At 45.7% G+C, this 18,562-nt stretch overlaps 1 protein-coding gene across 1 annotated transcript in view; it reads left to right on the forward strand.

Annotated features, from left to right (window-relative positions):
- The window catches only part of LOC306797317 (diacylglycerol kinase zeta-like), a gene marked incomplete at its 5' end in the record, with an annotated part of 47,699 nt that overhangs the window by 11,234 nt on the left and 17,903 nt on the right, over window positions 1-18,562 (forward strand). The window contains 13 exons of the mRNA XM_079296627.1: window positions 18-96; window positions 230-285; window positions 926-988; window positions 1,132-1,205; window positions 1,796-1,907; window positions 2,331-2,417; window positions 2,529-2,641; window positions 2,722-2,822; window positions 8,478-8,557; window positions 8,853-8,897; window positions 13,831-13,897; window positions 15,006-15,046; window positions 15,692-15,834. Of these exons, the coding sequence (XP_079152753.1) occupies window positions 18-96; window positions 230-285; window positions 926-988; window positions 1,132-1,205; window positions 1,796-1,907; window positions 2,331-2,417; window positions 2,529-2,641; window positions 2,722-2,822; window positions 8,478-8,557; window positions 8,853-8,897; window positions 13,831-13,897; window positions 15,006-15,046; window positions 15,692-15,834 (1,061 nt within the window). The remainder of the gene's footprint in view (window positions 1-17; window positions 97-229; window positions 286-925; window positions 989-1,131; window positions 1,206-1,795; window positions 1,908-2,330; window positions 2,418-2,528; window positions 2,642-2,721; window positions 2,823-8,477; window positions 8,558-8,852; window positions 8,898-13,830; window positions 13,898-15,005; window positions 15,047-15,691; window positions 15,835-18,562) is intronic.

Genomic DNA, 18,562 nt, shown 5'->3' on the forward strand with positions numbered 1-18,562 from the left:
TGTGTGAATGCTCTCAGCTTCCTCTAGATGTTTTCAACAATTACTTCAGTCTTGGATTTGATGCCCATGTGACTCTTGAGTTCCACGAGTCAAGAGGTACATCCATTTTCATACACGTGCTACTACTCAATGTACTGACTGTTGTTGTTGACACGTTGATTGCTTTTCCATTGAATTTGTTGTAATATCCATGAGATGTTTTGTTTATCTGCTGTCTCTGTCGTTTCAGAAGCCAACCCAGAGAAGTTTAACAGTCGTTTTAGGAATAAGATGTTCTATGCTGGGGTGAGTGCATCTCCATGTTAAAGGTCACTGTGCTTCTGTTGGATACTCTCCACTTTTAATGATACAGGACTGGGAAGCGAATGGCACAAGCACTAAAGTTTGGGCTGAGTCTGAACACTTGTCTATTCTCCTCAACTGGGACAAAAACCTGAAAGGGTGGCTCTGGTTTAGAGCGGCCGTGGACAGCCTCAACACAACACGTGTCCCGCTCTACCCGATCTGTACATCCGGCCAGATCGCTACTGCACATGTGCAAACGAGTGACACACAGCTGTGGTTGGACACTCTCGTGCATCCTGTTGGACCCTGATGAGGCAACATTGTGAACGACAAATCAAAGAGATAGTTACAAACTTGAATAAATCCAGTTGTTTGAAGGAGCTGTTTTTACAGCCTTGTAGAATATAAATTATTCTTATGACCTGCTTCTAATACATGATTAATACAACTGAATAATAATGAAGTGATGCAGATTGGAGACTGGCTCTGACTTTACCTGAGACTCCAGCCTACTGTAGCTTTCATGGTGCACTCCTCTGAGACAGTCCTGCTTACCTGTCTGTCTGTCTGTCTGTGTGTGTGTGTGTGTGTGTGTGTGTGTGTGTGTGTGTGTGTGTGTGTCTCTCTCTCTCTCAAACAGACAGCATTCTCAGATTTCCTGATGGGAAGCTCCAAAGACCTGTCCAAGCACCTCAAAGTGGTGGTGAGTATCTGTCCATCAACGGTTTCATTTGGTCATTTAGATAAAAACTCACTCTCTCCATCTCTGTCTCTCCATCTCTGTCTCTCTGTCTCTCTCTCTCTGTCTCTCCATCTCTGTCTCTCTGTCTCTCTGTCTCTCTCCAGTGTGACGGGACAGATTTAACATCGAAGGTTCAGGACTTGAAGCTTCAGTGTCTGGTCTTCCTCAACATCCCCAGGTAATGCTGCTCTCACTATTATATTTATATTTATATATATATAAATTAAAAAAAAAATATATATATATATATATATTTGGCGTGTCGTTATCACGGCTCTGCTTTGGTCAGCATTTTTGTGACGAGGCACCCACTGTGGGTCATCTGAGTTTTTCGAACGTTAATAGTTAACGAAATAGTTAGTCGCACTGATAAAAGCACTATCAACAAATCCGAGGGGTTGCAAAGATGGACTATTTGTTTTTAAAGGAGCAGTGTGTAGGATCTAGCGTCATCTAGTGGTGACCTCCGATCAGTCCTCGCTTTCCATGTGTGCAGAGAACTATGGTGGCCTTCAGCTGACAACACAATAAAAGGCTTTCTCTAGAACCAGTGTTTAGTTTGTCCATTCAGGGCTGCTGAAGAAACATGGCGTGGAGGACCTGCTCCCCATGTAGATTTGGGTGATTCATACACTAATGAAAACATAGTTATGAATTTTAGATTCTTTGATTCTCTCATACGAGCCTTTTCTGCCTAATCTGTCTGTATAAGCATTAAATAGTTAACTTCATGACGAAGTGTCTCTGATGATGTGTTGTGTTCTTCAGATACTGTGCAGGTACTACACCTTGGGGAAACCCCAGTGAACATCACGACTTTGAACCGCAACGCCATGATGATGGATACATCGAGGTCATTGGCTTCACTATGACTTCACTGGTACGTAGCTCACTGTGTACCCGGGGTAATATAGTAACTAACAGACAAATTAACACAGGTAGTAGCCCCCAGTTCATTCCTCACATCTTCTCCTTCCAGCACATCTCACAATCACCTTGATTGGAAAGCTATAGATTCACATACAAGGAATTTCCCGATTTCAACAGCACGTGCTCGTATTTGAACTGTATTTCCACAACCTTCAAAGAAAAAGTAAAAAGCTTTTAAGTGTTTTAAGAACTGAGAACCAAGAATTCAAAAGTTTTAGCATCATCCGAGTTGGCTACATTGATGTCAAAGCTCTATTATCATGAGTTCAAAGCCACAATGATCAGTCTGCCACCAGAAAAAAACAGTATTTCATTGAGTCGTAGCTGGAGTAAGGACCGCGTGTGAAGTTAAACTGTGTGTGTGTGTTTGTAGGCTACTCTCCAGGTTGGAGGTCATGGCGAGAGGTTGAACCAGTGCAGAGAAGTCACCCTCACCACGACTAAACCTCTCCCAGTACAGGTACATACCATCCATACGCACATCTGTACAACCACAGTGTGTAACATCTGCCCAGTAATGATGACTGAATACTGAAGCAATGTGGGTATGATTGATTGATATACTTGTTAGGTGGATGGTGAACCGTGCAGACTTGCTCCCTCTGTTATCCACATCAGCCTCAGAAACCAGGCCAACATGGTGCAGAAAACCAAACGACAGACATCACTACCACACCTCAACGAGTAAGTCACACACTGACAACCACCGGAGACCCTGATGTTCAGCTTCTAATGATGACTCTGTGTGTGTGTGTTTGTGTCAGTCAGCAGCCGGTCCCAGAGAGGCTGAGGATCAGAGTCAGCAGGATCAGTATGACAGACTATGACGCTCTGCACTATGACAAGGACAAACTACGACAAGCATGTAAGCAAACACTCATGTATGCACCAGCAAACACTCGCGTATGCACCACCAAACACTCTCGTGTGCACCACCAAACACTCTCGTGTGCACCACCAAACACTCTCGTGTGCACCACCAAACACTCTCGTATGCACCACCAAACACTCACGTATGCACCACCAAACACTCATGTATGCACCAGCAAACACTGGCGTGTGCACCAGCAAACACTGGCGTGTGCGCCACCAAACACTCACGTATGCACCACCAAACACTCACGTATGCACCACCAAACACTCATGTATGCACCAGCAAACACTGGCGTGTGCACCACCAAACACTCACGTATGCACCACCAAACACTCACGTATGCACCACCAAACACTCACGTATGCACCACCAAACACTCATGTATGCACCAGCAAACACTGGCGTGTGCACCACCAAACACTCGCGTATGCACCACCAAACACTCATGTATGCACCACCAAACACTCTTGTGTGCACCACCAAACACTCTCGTATGCACCACCAAACACTCTCGTATGCACCACCAAACACTCTCGTATGCACCACCAAACACTCTCGTATGCACCACCAAACACTCATGTATGCACCACCAAACACTCATGTATGCACCACCAAACACTCTCGTGTGCACCACCAAACACTCTCGTATGCACCACCAAACACTCTCGTATGCACCACCAAACACTCTCGTATGCACCACCAAACACTCTCGTATGCACCACCAAACACTCACGTATGCACCACCAAACACTCATGTATGCACCAGCAAACACTGGCGTGTGCACCACCAAACACTCACGTGTGCACCACCAAACACTCACGTATGCACCACCAAATACTCGCGTGTGCACCACCAAACACTCTCGTGTGCACCACCAAACACTCTCGTATGCACCACCAAACACTCACGTATGCACCACCAAACACTCATGTATGCACCAGCAAACACTGGCGTGTGCACCACCAAACACTCGCGTGTGCACCACCAAACACTCTCGTGTGCACCACCAAACACTCGCGTGTGCACCACCAAACACTCGCGTGTGCACCACCAAACACTCGCGTGTGCACCACCAAACACTCGCGTGTGCACCACCAAACACTCGCGTGTGCACTACCAAACACTCGCGTGTGCACCACCAAACACTCGCATGTGCACCACCAAACACTCGCGTGTGCACCACCAAACACTCGCGTGTGCACCACCAAACACTCGCGTGTGCACCACCAAACACTCGCGTGTGCACCACCAAACACTCGCGTGTGCACCACCAAACACTCGCGTGTGCACCACCAAACACTCGCGTGTGCACCACCAAACACTCGCGTGTGCACCACCAAACACTCGCGTGTGCACCACCAAACACTCGCGTGTGCACCACCAAACACTCGCGTGTGCACCACCAAACACTCGCGTGTGCACCACCAAACACTCGCGTGTGCACCACCAAACACTCGCGTGTGCACCACCAAACACTCTCGTATGCACCACCAAACACTCTCGTATGCACCACCAAACACTCACGTATGCACCACCAAACACTCACGTATGCACCACCAAACACTCACGTATGCACCACCAAACACTCATGTATGCACCAGCAAACACTGGCGTGTGCACCACCAAACACTCACGTATGCACCACCAAACACTCACGTATGCACCACCAAACACTCACGTATGCACCACCAAACACTCACGTATGCACCACCAAACACTCACGTATGCACCACCAAACACTCATGTATGCACCAGCAAACACTGGCGTGTGCACCACCAAACACTCGCGTATGCACCACCAAACACTCATGTATGCACCACCAAACACTCTCGTGTGCACCACCAAACACTCTCGTATGCACCACCAAACACTCTCGTATGCACCACCAAACACTCGTATGCACCACCAAACACTCACGTATGCACCACCAAACACTCATGTATGCACCAGCAAACACTGGCGTGTGCACCACCAAACACTCACGTGTGCACCACCAAACACTCACGTATGCACCACCAAATACTCGCGTGTGCACCACCAAACACTCTCGTGTGCACCACCAAACACTCTCGTATGCACCACCAAACACTCACGTATGCACCACCAAACACTCATGTATGCACCAGCAAACACTGGCGTGTGCACCACCAAACACTCGCGTGTGCACCACCAAACACTCTCGTGTGCACCACCAAACACTCGCGTGTGCACCACCAAACACTCGCGTGTGCACCACCAAACACTCGCGTGTGCACCACCAAACACTCGCGTGTGCACCACCAAACACTCGCGTGTGCACCACCAAACACTCGCGTGTGCACCACCAAACACTCGCGTGTGCACCACCAAACACTCGCGTGTGCACCACCAAACACTCGCGTGTGCACCACCAAACACTCGCGTGTGCACCACCAAACACTCTCGTATGCACCACCAAACACTCACGTATGCACCACCAAACACTCACGTATGCACCACCAAACACTCACGTATGCACCACCAAACACTCACGTATGCACCACCAAACACTCAGGTATGCACCACCAAACACTGGCGTGTGCACCACCAAACACTGGCGTGTGCACCACCAAACACTCGCGTGTGCACCACCAAACACTCGCGTGTGCACCACCAAACACTCGCGTGTGCACCACCAAACACTCGCGTGTGCACCACCAAACACTCGCGTGTGCGCCACCAAACACTCTCGTGTGCGCCACCAAACACTCGCGTGTGCGCCACCAAACACTCGCGTGTGCGCCACCAAACACTCGCGTGTGCGCCACCAAACACTCTCGTGTGCGCCACCAAACACTCTCGTGTGCGCCACCAAACACTCGCGTGTGCGCCACCAAACACTCGCGTGTGCGCCACCAAACACTCGCGTGTGCGCCACCAAACACTCGCGTGTGCGCCACCAAACACTCGCGTGTGCGCCACCAAACACTCGCGTGTGCGCCACCAAACACTCTCGTGTGCGCCACCAAACACTCTCGTGTGCGCCACCAAACACTCTCGTGTGCACCACCAAACACTCACGTGTGTGCCACTGACATCTCAGGAATGTAGAGCGGGTAAGCTTCTGTCTCTGTCATTAGAGACAATTACACTCGCATGCAGTCAGTTAGTTGATGTCAGCTCAGAGTTCTGACACCGGGTGGCGCTCTTCCCCTTTACAACATTGTAACCAGAACGCTTTAGAACACTGTAGACTATATGTTGGTGTAAATGTAGTCATGGTTCTTTTTGTTTCTGTGTGTTGCATATCATATAAATGTACTGTACAGGCTTTAAATCGCTAGTTCCTTGATGAAAACGTATGTAATATTTCATACTAATTCATATTGATGATCCACAATTCCCTTTTTCAATATAATGTGAAATGTCTATTGGTATTAAATGATGTTCTTCATTTCCATCATTTCATACCTCATCCTTTGTTCTCGCCATCTGAAGTTTGAGTTGTTTCTTATTATGCAAATCAATCCCTGCTCTCAACTTGTGGATGTATCCCACTTGGGGAGATGGATGAAAATATGCACAGTGGTTATATCACCTCACTGTGGCTCTGTATTCCACCCTGAACATGGATCCAGTGGAGAGATGGTTTAATAGAGATCTCGATGTATGAAGAAGAACTATCATTCTATACTATAATAGTCCAATCATCACTGGTGTCAAATGACTTGTTTGTCTGACCAACAAGCGAATGAAGAGATTTACAGTAACGAAGCCAGCGATGAAGCTTGAGGAATAACTTTTGTTTTGAATGTAGGTTATATGGTGTAAAGTAAAAGTATGGCAACTGCACATTCTACGAATAATGTCAAAAGCTGGAACCAGAGAAAGTCCAGCATTATGATCCAACTCAGTGGTTCTCAAACGTTTTCTGTCGCGCCCCACTTTGGAGGAAGAAAAATGTTCACGCCCCACCGCCCCAACAAAATGGTCTATGTTGAACTTTTATTGAAATAACATTTTGTGACTCTCTGCTTTTTGCAAATGAAGTTATATCTGTACAAGAAGGAACTACAATTTGGCAAAAAGCCTCCTGTGGACAGGTGTTGTAAATTAGCATTTCACTTCAAACACTTAGCACAGTGCATCTGGGCTTTGTGCATAAATGTATGTTCCAATTCCAATGCAATGTCCATATCAAATAAAATAAACATAACATTATTATGAGATGCTAAGTCATTGTTATGAGATGATAATGACTTACAGGATCTGTATTTTTCCTCACAGTGGCGGAAACGGGCTTCCATACATTTCGCCATGTATTTATTAATTACTTAAAAAAAAAAAAAAGTCAGCATTCCCCACTGCGCCCCACCTGTAATACCACCGCGCCCCACTAGAGGGGCGCGCCCCACAGTTTGAGATCCACTTGTCAAAATGTCTACCCGTTGATTTCCTGCTGCTCCTCTAATTGGACAATGTCTTTGGAAATGATTCAGCCCATTTTACAATCTGCTGTCTCGTTACAAAAGCTCTCTTTCCACACACAACAGTGCATAGACAAACAAGCAATTAGTTGCTACTTGTGTGCCACTATAAAGGTCCTCCTCAAGGCGAGTCCATGAAATGAATGCAGACGTGTTTGGTGTGCTGATTGGTTCACAATACACGTGGTGATAAACCTGTCTGTTGTCTCTGAGGAATATTTGGAGAATAGTGAATGGAACCACAAAGTGAACAGGCCCTTTTCTAGAATCTCTCTTATAATCGGACACTCCCAGAGCAGTGTTTGTCTTCCACCCTGAGACAGATATTTGGTATGAATGAGAGCTGTGTGTGGGTTCAGGAGCTCTGATGTTCATCCAGCAGCCGGCCTGACGCCTCAGGGAGCCGTCTGTTGTTTCAACGACCGGCTTGGTCAGGCTCACTTAAGAAAATAAAAGACTCCAAAGTTAACTTGGCGCTGTACATAAATCATCATTTTGAGGTCCTGGGCTAGACAAATGTGTCACACATGAGGCGGTATCGTGCTTTCATTTGACTCCACTAGCACCGGTGGGCTGAATACACACTTATAGAACAGCAGTTACTTTGAAGTAACTTCAGCCCTTGATGTTTTTATTCACAGTGATGTTGAACAGAACATTTCAACAACTGTGTTTGTCTGATATGCGTTAGCTTGCTGTGCCTCGCTCCTTGTTCATTGTTCGCTATCCACTGGCATCAAAGACACAAGTGACCCGTACTGACCACTCCCAGTTCTTTGCACTCTCCCAGTGGTGTCTCTGCAGTTGCACACAACTTTAAATCCCTCTTTAAACAGCTCTGGTTCTGATCTTTCTGTATATGCCAGTGTCATTTTCAGCATATATTCTCTCAATACTAATGCATCTGTGTTTTTGGAACCCCAAAAACATTTCACCTAGCCAGGTTAAATATTCATTGGCAAGTTGTTGTTGGTGGTTCACAATTTGAGTCCTCAGCAATCTCAGTGTTGCTGGTTGTCCTTACCACCATATCTGTAATTCGACTCATGTGGAGTCCCAGGTCTACATCAGTCCCTTCTACATGACCAGAATTCAAACCAGCAGTATTTACAGGCTCCTGAGGGCTGGAGTTGAGAACCACTGTATAAGTAGATATCAAAGTGCTGTTGGATAATTGTCTTGTTCCTCTGTATCTGCAGCCATTCCTCTGGGACTGATTGTGGTTTCTGGTGACAGCGACTTGGAAACCTGCAGAGAACACATCCAGCGCTTACAGGAGGTAAGGAGGCGAGAGGGCCGGGGGTACAGAGGGACAGGGCATGCTTCTGTCCCTCTTGTAGAATTGTTAAAGTTGATGTTTTACACCTAAAGCAGATATGCAGAGGCACGCATTCAGAAAGCAGTGTTGTGTTACAGTCATGTTGCATTACCATCCATGGTGCTGTAGGAAGGAAGTGGCTCACTCTGATTGGTTGAGCACGTATATGCAAATTCTGTTGCACTGGTTCCCAGTTTGAGTTGTGAAGCCTGTAGACACTCTCCTGTCTTTTCTAAGCTCCCGTCTTCCTCTCTAGGACTTCTGTTCTGTCCAGCTCTCCTTCAGGTGCTTGGGACTGCAGGTTGGTAGTTTGTGGTGTGTTTTTTTTGTTTGGCTCAGAGGCACACGGGAAACTAACGGCTTCAATCAATCATTTCCTTTTATTTTGCATTGACAATGAGTACAAACAAGCAACACTTACTGAAGTATGATATTATCACACAGAGGAAATGGTAATATTTATGGGAGAAAATGATGATTCTGTCTCTGGCAAAGTTCTGATTTACACCACAACTACCAAAGCCCCTGGTCATCACATAGCTAATAATCATGTAATAGATGTAACGCATTACTCTGCTAATATTGCTGCACTTCTTTCAGGCTTGTTTAAAATCGCCAAATACTGTTAAGGAGTGTGAATAACTCCGCTGCATAAAAAAACCCCTTCAAAATAAAAGCACAGGATTTTTTTTTTCAGGCAAAGGCCCCCGAACCACTGAAAACGGGTCTGCGGCCCACTTTTGGGTCGCAACCCACCAGTTGAGAATCACTGTCATAAAGGACATATATTTTTTTAGATTTTTAGATAGGTTCCTCGTATCGTTGCCCTGCTTTCATGTGCTTGGGTCACGGGAAAGACAAACGCTTGAGGATGTGAAAAACCCAGTCAAAGGACGTGACCTCATTGCTGTCAATGTGTCCTCAGTGAAAGCTGTGGCCCTGGATGAAGTTATTTACTGGAACAAGTTTTAACATCTGGTACGGATGTATCATGTGAGAGAATCCTTTCCTTTCATGATATCATTCATTTGCAGTTCACCATGCCCTCCAGCTCTTCTGCCACTGTGGCATGGAGGAAAGAGGGCTTTAGACCTTTGTCTTGTGTGTCTGATGCTAAATATCACATGAGTATTGCACCTCTATCCATTACGGTCCTTTCATGTTCGCACGGTCATTATGGAACATCTTCCTAATGGAGACCTATGCTTGAAAGGCAAAAGGCCATTACTTTAACAGATGAATGAAGCCAGCAATGTTCCAGACTACACGTCCAAAAATGACGATATTCAGCCAAACTCAGTCCAGACACTGGCTGGGACAAAAGTAAAACTGTTAGTTTGTCTTTTGTACTTCATACAACAGAAATGATTCCACAAGTGTTTGGTCATCAATGTCTTAGGATAAAAATATGAAAAGAGACACTACTGGAGTAGTACAGGTCATTCACTTCACCTCTTGGTTCAAAAGGTCTGAGCGAAGACCATTTTTCTTTTTTATAGCGATGCTGTACTGTATTGTTTCAGTATTGACGTGACAGCTCGTATTGCACATCAGCTGTAAGAAAATCAATTTCCTCAGCTGGGTGTGAATATTTTTTGCGCTTTTTGAATTTTTCTTCATCATCAAATGTACATTTCTTGTTCATGCTCATATTCTTCTGACCAGCACGTGCAAAGGTGGCAGGAGAGGCACAAACTGTTTCATGAAGCAGCACAAAATGCTTCAGTCTCTGCTGACGGAGACACCTAGCCGTGTCTGCTTTTAGCACACTTGTTGATAATGTGGTCCACACTCGGTCAGGGGCCTCTTCACTCTGATGACCTACGATGAACAGGTTCACTCAAATGATGCATCCAGTGATAATCCACGTCTCTAGCCAATGTTGAATTGATGCTGTTGTCAGATTTAAGCACTTCTAATAGCCCAGAATCAAGGTCACATTTGGCTACTTGGTCCACTCCGCCTGACGGTGTTGGGAGACAAAGACACACACATGTGAGTTTCCACAGAGGTTCGTTTCCCTCACGTGTCTCAGCATGTTACAGCATGCTGCACGGATATTGTTGTGAACGTTTAGTGACTTTACAAACCTGTATTGATTGGCTTTGTGTTCCAATGTGCTTGTGGTATCCATATTCTGTTTGTGTCTGTAGCCAGGTTTATTATATTGTGACCTGTTGTCAAGGTGAGCTAAATTTCTCCTGGAATGTGGATGTGATTTACTCTGTTGCTTCAGAATAGCCTTTTGTTTTGCATTCATATTTAGCATTCTTCCTTTATTTCGGTCGTCTGTTTGAGGCCCAAATCTGCTCAGAAGAGGCTGAGAACACAACGATTCATGTTCCACTTCTAATCTTTGGAAAGTCCTTTACTGTTCTATTCATAAGTGGATTACTCAGAAAACACGTTTCACAGTTTTGTTCTGTCAGACAGGATCACACAGACAATCTAATTATAAATGTTACGAATGAAATCAAGGAGATTGTTACTTTACTGAATCACTTTGATCTGTTTACTATCAAGACTTTCTCTTTTCATTCATAATGTATCCGACTAAATAACATCGTGTCCACAACCTCATCTGCATAAAAGATTGTTTATGTTCATTTCATTGTATTGACTGCACATTTAACCATGTCATGTGTTACTTCAGTAGATATTATAAATAATAGAGCAAATACTACTGGGACCACTAAATCAACATTTAATATCCATTAATTGAGATTATAGACACCGCTGACGATCCTGTTATTAGTTTGACGGTACAAGGTGCAGACACATACTAAGTTCCCACCTGGTCTTGACTTCCTGTCTGTTTCGTTCCTTTCTTCTGTGTGGCTGGGGATGCTCTACTGTGACGCTCTATCCCCTGATGGAGGGGAGGGCATGAGGTTGCTGTGAACACAGTCCTCTCCATTTCTATGGTCTGTAGAAGACTTACAATCACTTAACCAAAGGAAGCTGAAGTAACTTCTAGATGCTAATCACTCACTGCTTGACTTTATCATTGTTACAGAGGACGAGATCTTTTTTTGAAATCACAATAACAGAAAAAGACACCAAAATGTTTGATTGTCATTCGATCCGACAACTTTATAAAGACTCGGTCACAAGAATTCGAATGCGTCTCCTTATTTTCTGAGAGCTTAACTTAAAGCTGATAACTTGCTCCACTGATGCAGACAGGGGTTTGTGTCTTCACCTCCTTGTTCCTCACCTCAATCAGCTGCTTGGCGTGCCAGTACTGAAGTGCATGTAAATGCAGTGAATGTGAAAGTAGCTAATGATCTCGCTTTCTGTCTGTATCGCTGTGGATGACGGGAGACGCTGTGTTCGGTTCTCCTCATGTGGATGTCATGTACCCACATCCTTCATTTCACAATGAGCTTTTCATCTTCCTCTTCAGGAGCAACACTAACTCTGTCAATGTTATTTTGATGTATAGGTTAGATCGCGAACACTAAAGAGACGGCTGACGAGTTGACGGCTGAGTTGAGTCAGCCTTTGTGTTGCATAGCAACCAGGCGATGTAACCCGTTTCATCGTTTGATCTCCTGTTCTCTGGTGACTGATGATGCTCACTGCTGCAGTTGAGATTGATGAGGAGAAGTCATGTTCTGATAATGACTGGATGTGGTTGACTTCTGTTTAACTTATTGTGCTATATATTTAGAACATCAATTCACTGCGTGACCAGAATCTTTTTTTACTGTCAAATGTGAAGGCAAGCAGACTTTACATTTAAAACAAACTAAGTGCAATGTAAACAAACCCGCGTCATCACTAGACTGGTCTGAGTGGTGGTGGATGGGTCAAACCGCTGTTTGTGTCCTGTGTGAAGCAAGAAGTCGACTTTGACGGGTCAGTTGCTAGTCATGTGAGCCATTAGGCACTCGCTGCCCCGGTGAGTCGCTGCTGTTTGTGCTTGCTGTGATTTGTTAGGAAGCAGCTGTCGAAGCTCTGCAGGTATCGATATTTACCGTACTTGCTCCAACTTATACTTGCTTGAGCTGCCAGTAAGAGGTCGGGCTGATCAGTCGTTTGGAAACCTTTTTCCTGATGGGCAAAAGCACAGAGGGCACAGCTGTGTGCAGTAAGTAGAGCGCTGTGTTTCAATTTGAGAATATAACTTCTCACTCGGAGCTCTGCTTTTGCTAAACCTAACCAAATAGTTTTATTGTGAAAGTAAAGCCTTCAGCACCTTCATTAAGGTCGTAATGTTGATTCGCCTCTTTGCTCATTTTAATGTCCATCGTGCCATCAAACTGGCCAGCTGCTCCATTCTCTCCACCATCAGTAGTTTAAGTACTGGCATACAGCTTCCATAATAAGCCTAACGCTGAATCAACACCTCGTGATTTATGAAGGGAGGATGTACAGCAGAGCTGTTGGATTCGACTTCATCCAACAGCTCTGCTGATCAAAAGTGTTTCACAGATCAGAAGAACATGCAGCAGACACCACAGGACACAGTAAACATCTATAAAGCTGGACCAGCACAACATTTCGTCCTTGATCTGTGGACAGACAGAGTCTTTGGTCGGAGGATGTCTGACTGGGTACAGGCGCAGGAGTCCACAGATAGAAATATGGTTTCGACCATTCATTGGTGCGTAAACAAAGAACACGGTTTGAAGCTTCAGGCTACAGTAACAGGGAGCCAGGAACCTCAGAGATATGCTCTCTGTTTTTTGAGCTAGTTAAAAATCTCGCTGCAACATTCTGTGCTAATTGGAGACTGGATGAAAAAGAAGTTGAGTGATACCAATGTGCAAAAAGTTTCTGGAACAACTTTCTCCAATTCTCTTGTGCTGTCAAACATTATACATCTGATATATCGGTTCGTTAAACTTCAGTGCTGAATAAACGACTATATTTCCTACATGTTTTGGCATAAGGAGATAATGTCCCAGATGTGGATAAGAGTAGTATAATAGTTGATTCTGCTGTACAGAGACGTGGGTCAAAGACGTGGGTCAATCCTGCTTTCAGAGATGATGGCTATGTGGTGAGACAGGCATCACATTATGAGGCTTCATCCTGACTGCTACTCAGACACTTGTGGGTCTACTGAACCAAACCTTGGGGTTCATCCACCGTGTCCTCTTGGAGCTGCTCTGTCAGCTGCTCTGGCTCCTCTGTTCAACAGATGGATGCATGACTTTTAACAAAAGCGCTGTGAGACGGTCTTCTCCTGCTCTGGAATCGAACTCTTCTGTCTGTTTGTCCTTCAGGAGGAGGCAGCCAAGCCAAAGAGTCTTTCCTCACAAAGATTATCTCCAAAGTGGTGTTTCCTAGACTGTAAGTACACTTTCTTAATTATCTACTTTCTCCTTGATCAGTTTTTCCACCACCTGGACTCACTACTTGTATCATGAATTTTCCACCTGTGCATACATTACCGACAGCAATAGCATCATTTTCTCACTGCACATAATGAGAGCGCTCGGTTTGTACTGTGCTGCTCTCTGTACTACACTGAAGAGACAGAATATACCGTTTATTCCCACTGACACATTGAAAAATGGCTTTCATATCAAACTGTTCATTATATGGAAATGATATATGTAGTTTGATATTTGTAGATGGCCTCTGCTTATGCTTGAGAATCTTTATTGTGCATGTGCAGCATCACCCCCACCCCACACCAGACTCCACCAGACTGTGTGAGAGTCTCACACAGAATGTGGAGAAAATGTTCATAAATATAGGTGGAAAAGGCAGAAACCATAGGGAGAGCAACGGAGGAAGGATCCCTCTCAGAACGGACAGAAGAGCAATAATGTCAAGAAAATAGGAAGTCCTCCGGCAGTCTGGGCCTATAGCAGCATATCTGGGGGCTGTTCAAACCTGAGCCAGCCCTATAGGAACCACTAGAACACTGCATTCTGGGAGTGTAGCGTTCTATAGAGGGCCTGACCAGTTCGAGCTTTGTAGGGCTGGCTCAGGTTTGCCTTGGACCAGCCCCTAGATATGCTGCTCCAGACCAAGACTGGCGGGGGACTTCCGATGACACACTGAGCTCCTCCCCTCGTCCTCGCTCTCTCCATCTGTGTGCATTCATGTCCCATTAATGCACATTACTAACTTGTCTTCTTACCCGAAGTCTCTCCAACAACAGTGATGAAATGCATACTTAGGATGGAAGGCATTGAGTCTGCTCTATACTGTGTGAAATCCCTGCATGTTATGCTGTCAGACAAAGATGGACTGAATGGGCTTCTGCTTGCCTCCAGGCTGTCACATACAGCTGTTCAGCAGTGAGGAGGCAACCATGTACATTGAACGATGATGAATGCTATTTGCTTTTTGGCTACATCCTTTAGTGACGATCTGACTTCAAGCAGCTGAATCTAAAGAGCATCGCCACAGAAAGTAGTTCATGCTGCATTTCTGTTTGTCTCTTCAGCTACAACGGCCGATCGTTTCTACAGGATAGACAGAGCACAGGTTAGTCCATCATGTCTCTTTACCACACAGTGCACCGCCTATGTCTGCATTCTCGCTTCCTCTGGGGAGAATGATCAGCACATATGAACAGATGGAAGGACGTATTTACTGGATTAGTGGTTTCCACAGGCAGCATGGGGTCAGAGCAACCTTCCTCCCAGAGGATAGGCAGTGTCCTCCTCTGATCCACAGTCCTCTCGCTTCACTGTGGCTGTGGGAGCAGGTGCTCCACCTCACTGTCCACTCATTGAAATATGCATCATGTCACTGAGTGAAACCACAAAAAAGAAAAAATGATATCCATGAGAAAAAGCATTGTATCAATATGTTTTGCCTGTCTTCTATAAATAAAGATAAATAAGCAACACAACTGGTTCTTGTGTTGGTGTTCGGGTTAGTTAATCACATAGTCACGTACTTTAAATGGATATGTTTTTGTTTAAGGAATCATGTGCTATGTAGAGAAATACATACAATACAAATAGCAGAGTAAATATCAAAATAGAATAATATTAAATGAACGAACTAAACAATGGTGCAAAGGTTTACCAAACAATCAACAGTGTGCCGGTGTTACAGAGCTCCCTTTGACAACAGGCTCTTGGTGATACCGGCATGAACTCACTCAAACTTCATGTTTTTCAGGAACATCTCAACTACGTATCAGAAATCTCCCAAGAAGAGATCTTCATCCTGGACCCTGAACTGGTTGTCATGATGACAGTAGGCACCTCCCCCTCAGCCATGCCTGACCTGGTTAACCCCGCCTCCAGCCTGGTAAACAGCAGGTAGGTCAGTCACCACCACAGTGGTGCTGTCAGTGTCACCAGTGGTTGAACCTCAACCTAAGCTCACTAATCAGAGCCAAAAGCCTTAGAGCAGCACAATAGACCCTTTTAGTGTGGATGTCAGAATCAGAATCAGCTTTATTGGCCATGTATGCATGCGCATACATGGAATTTGACTCCGGTTACACATTACTCTCATCGTACATACACACATATATGAAATATATACAATAAACAAGAGAAATATAAGAAAAACAAGGACATTTAACAGCTATATACAATGTAAGTTTCATGAAACTGTTTGGACTTGATTTGGAAAGGCACACACCTGTCTATATAAGACCTTACAGCTCACAGTGCATGTCAGAGCAAATGAGAATCATGAGGTCGAAGGAACTGCCCAAGGAGCTCAGAGACAGAATTGTGGCAAGGCACAGATCTGGCCAAGGTTACAAAAGAATTTCTGCAGCACTCAAGGTTCCTAAGAGCACAGTGGCCTCCATAATCCTTAAATGGAAGACGTTTGGGACGACCAGAACTCTTCCTAGACCTGGCCGTCCAGCCAAACTGAGCAATCGTGGGAGAAGAGCCTTGGTGAGAGAGGTAAAGAAGAACCCAAAGATCACTGTGGCTGAGCTCCAGAGATGCAGTAGGGAGATGGGAGAAAGTTCCACAAAGTCAACTATCACTGCAGCCCTCCACCAGTCGGGGCTTTATGGCAGAGTGGCCCGACGGAAGCCTCTCCTCAGTGCAAGACATGTGAAAGGCTTGTTGCATCATTCCCAAGAAGACTCATGGCTGTACGAGCTCAAAAGGGTGCTTCTACTCAATACTGAGCAAAGGGTCTGAATACTTATGACCATGTGATATTTCAGTTATTCTTTTTTAATATATTTCTACATTTCTGTTTTTTTCTGTCGAGATGGGGTGCTGAGTGTATTAATGAGAAATAAAATTAACTTTTTTGATTTGAGCAAATTGCTGCTATGAAACAAAGAGTGAAAAATTTAAAGGGGTCTGAATACTTTCCGTACCCACTGTGTGTGTGTGTGTGTGTGTGTGTATATATATATATATATATATATATATATATATATATGATACAATAGTGCAAACAGAGGTAGTAGTGCAATGTTACTTATTTATTGTTCACCAGAGTGACGGCAAATACCAGTATCACCAAGAGCCTGTTGTCAAAGGGAGCTCTGTAACACCGGCACACTGTTGATTGTTTGGTAAGCCAGAGCTCTGTACGCTACAGATGGCATCTACCAGAGGGGAGGAGGTGGAACAGCTTGTGTCCAGGGTGTGATGGTCTGCAGTTATCTTTCCAACCCGCTTCCTGACTCTGGAGGTGTACAAGTCCAGGGTGGAGGGCAGGCTGGAACCAATGATCCTCTCTGCAGACCTGAAAGTCCGTTGTAGTCTGTTTCTGTCTTGTTTGGTGGCCGATCCAAACCACACAGTGATGGAGGAGCAGAGAACAGACTGGATGATGGTGGAGTATAACAGATTCAGCAGCTCCTGAGGCAGGTTGAACTACTTGAGCTGGCGCAGGAAGTACAACCTCTGCTGGGCCTTTTTCCTGATGGTGTTGATGTTTGGAGCCCACTTCAGATCCTGGGAGATTGTGGATCCCAGAAACTTGAAGGTCTCCACAGCGGCCACAGTGTTGTTGAGTATGGTGGGGGGGGGGGGTAGTTTTGGGGGGCTCCTCCTGAAGTCCACTGTCATCTCCACAGTGTTGAGCTTGTTCAGCTCCAGGTTGTTCTGACCACACCAGAGGACCAGCTGTTCAACCTCCCGTCTGTACGCAGACTCATCACCGTCTCTGATGAGGCCGATGACCGTCGTGTCGTCTGCGAACTTCAGGAGTTTGACAGACGGGTCCTCTGAGGTGCAGTCGTTGGTGTAGAGGGAGAAGAGCAGTGGGGAGAGCACACATCCCTGGGGGGCGCCAGTGTTGATAGTCCGGCTGCTGGATGTGATTTTTCCCAGCCTCAACTGCTGCGTCCTGTCAGTCAGGAAGTTAGTGATCCACTGACAGGTGGAGGTTGGCACAGTGAGCTGGGAGAGTTTGGGTTGGAGTATTGATGGGATCATGGTGTTGAACGCGGAGCTGAAGTCCACAAACAGAACCCTTGCATATGACCCTGGGGAGTCGAGGTGTTGCAGCATGTAGTGCAGTCCCATGTTGACTGCATCATCCACCGACCTGTTTGCACGGTAGGCAAACTGCAGGGGGTCCAGCAGGGGTCCTGTGATGTTCTTCAGCTGGGTCAACACCAGTCTCTCAAAGGATTTCATGGCAACAGACGTCAGGGCGACGGGACTGTAGTCCTCCTGTTGAAGCAGGAGGGGACTTCACACAGCTCCAGTGATCGGTTGAAGATCTGTGTGAAGATGGGGGCCAGCTGGTCAGCACAGACTTTCACGCAGGAGGGTGACACACCGTTTGGGCCCAGAGCCTTCCTGATCTTCTGTCTGTGGAAGAGCCCACTCACATCCTCTTCACAGATCCTCAGTGCCGGTGGGGGGTGGGGGGGCGGTCGATGGGGATGTCAGCATCAGTCTGCGACCCTGGGGCCGACATGAAGGGTTCCTCATTCATTTCAATGAGATGACTCATTGAAATGAACCCCCGCCGCAGGGGTTTATTCTACAAAAGCCTGCAGCAAGAAAAACATCGCAGTAGTGCAGCACAAAATGTGCTCCTGATTGCTTTTGT

Source organism: Melanostigma gelatinosum (genome assembly GCF_949748355.1).
Source record: "Melanostigma gelatinosum genome assembly, chromosome: 24".
Lineage (NCBI taxonomy): Eukaryota > Metazoa > Chordata > Actinopteri > Perciformes > Zoarcidae > Melanostigma > Melanostigma gelatinosum.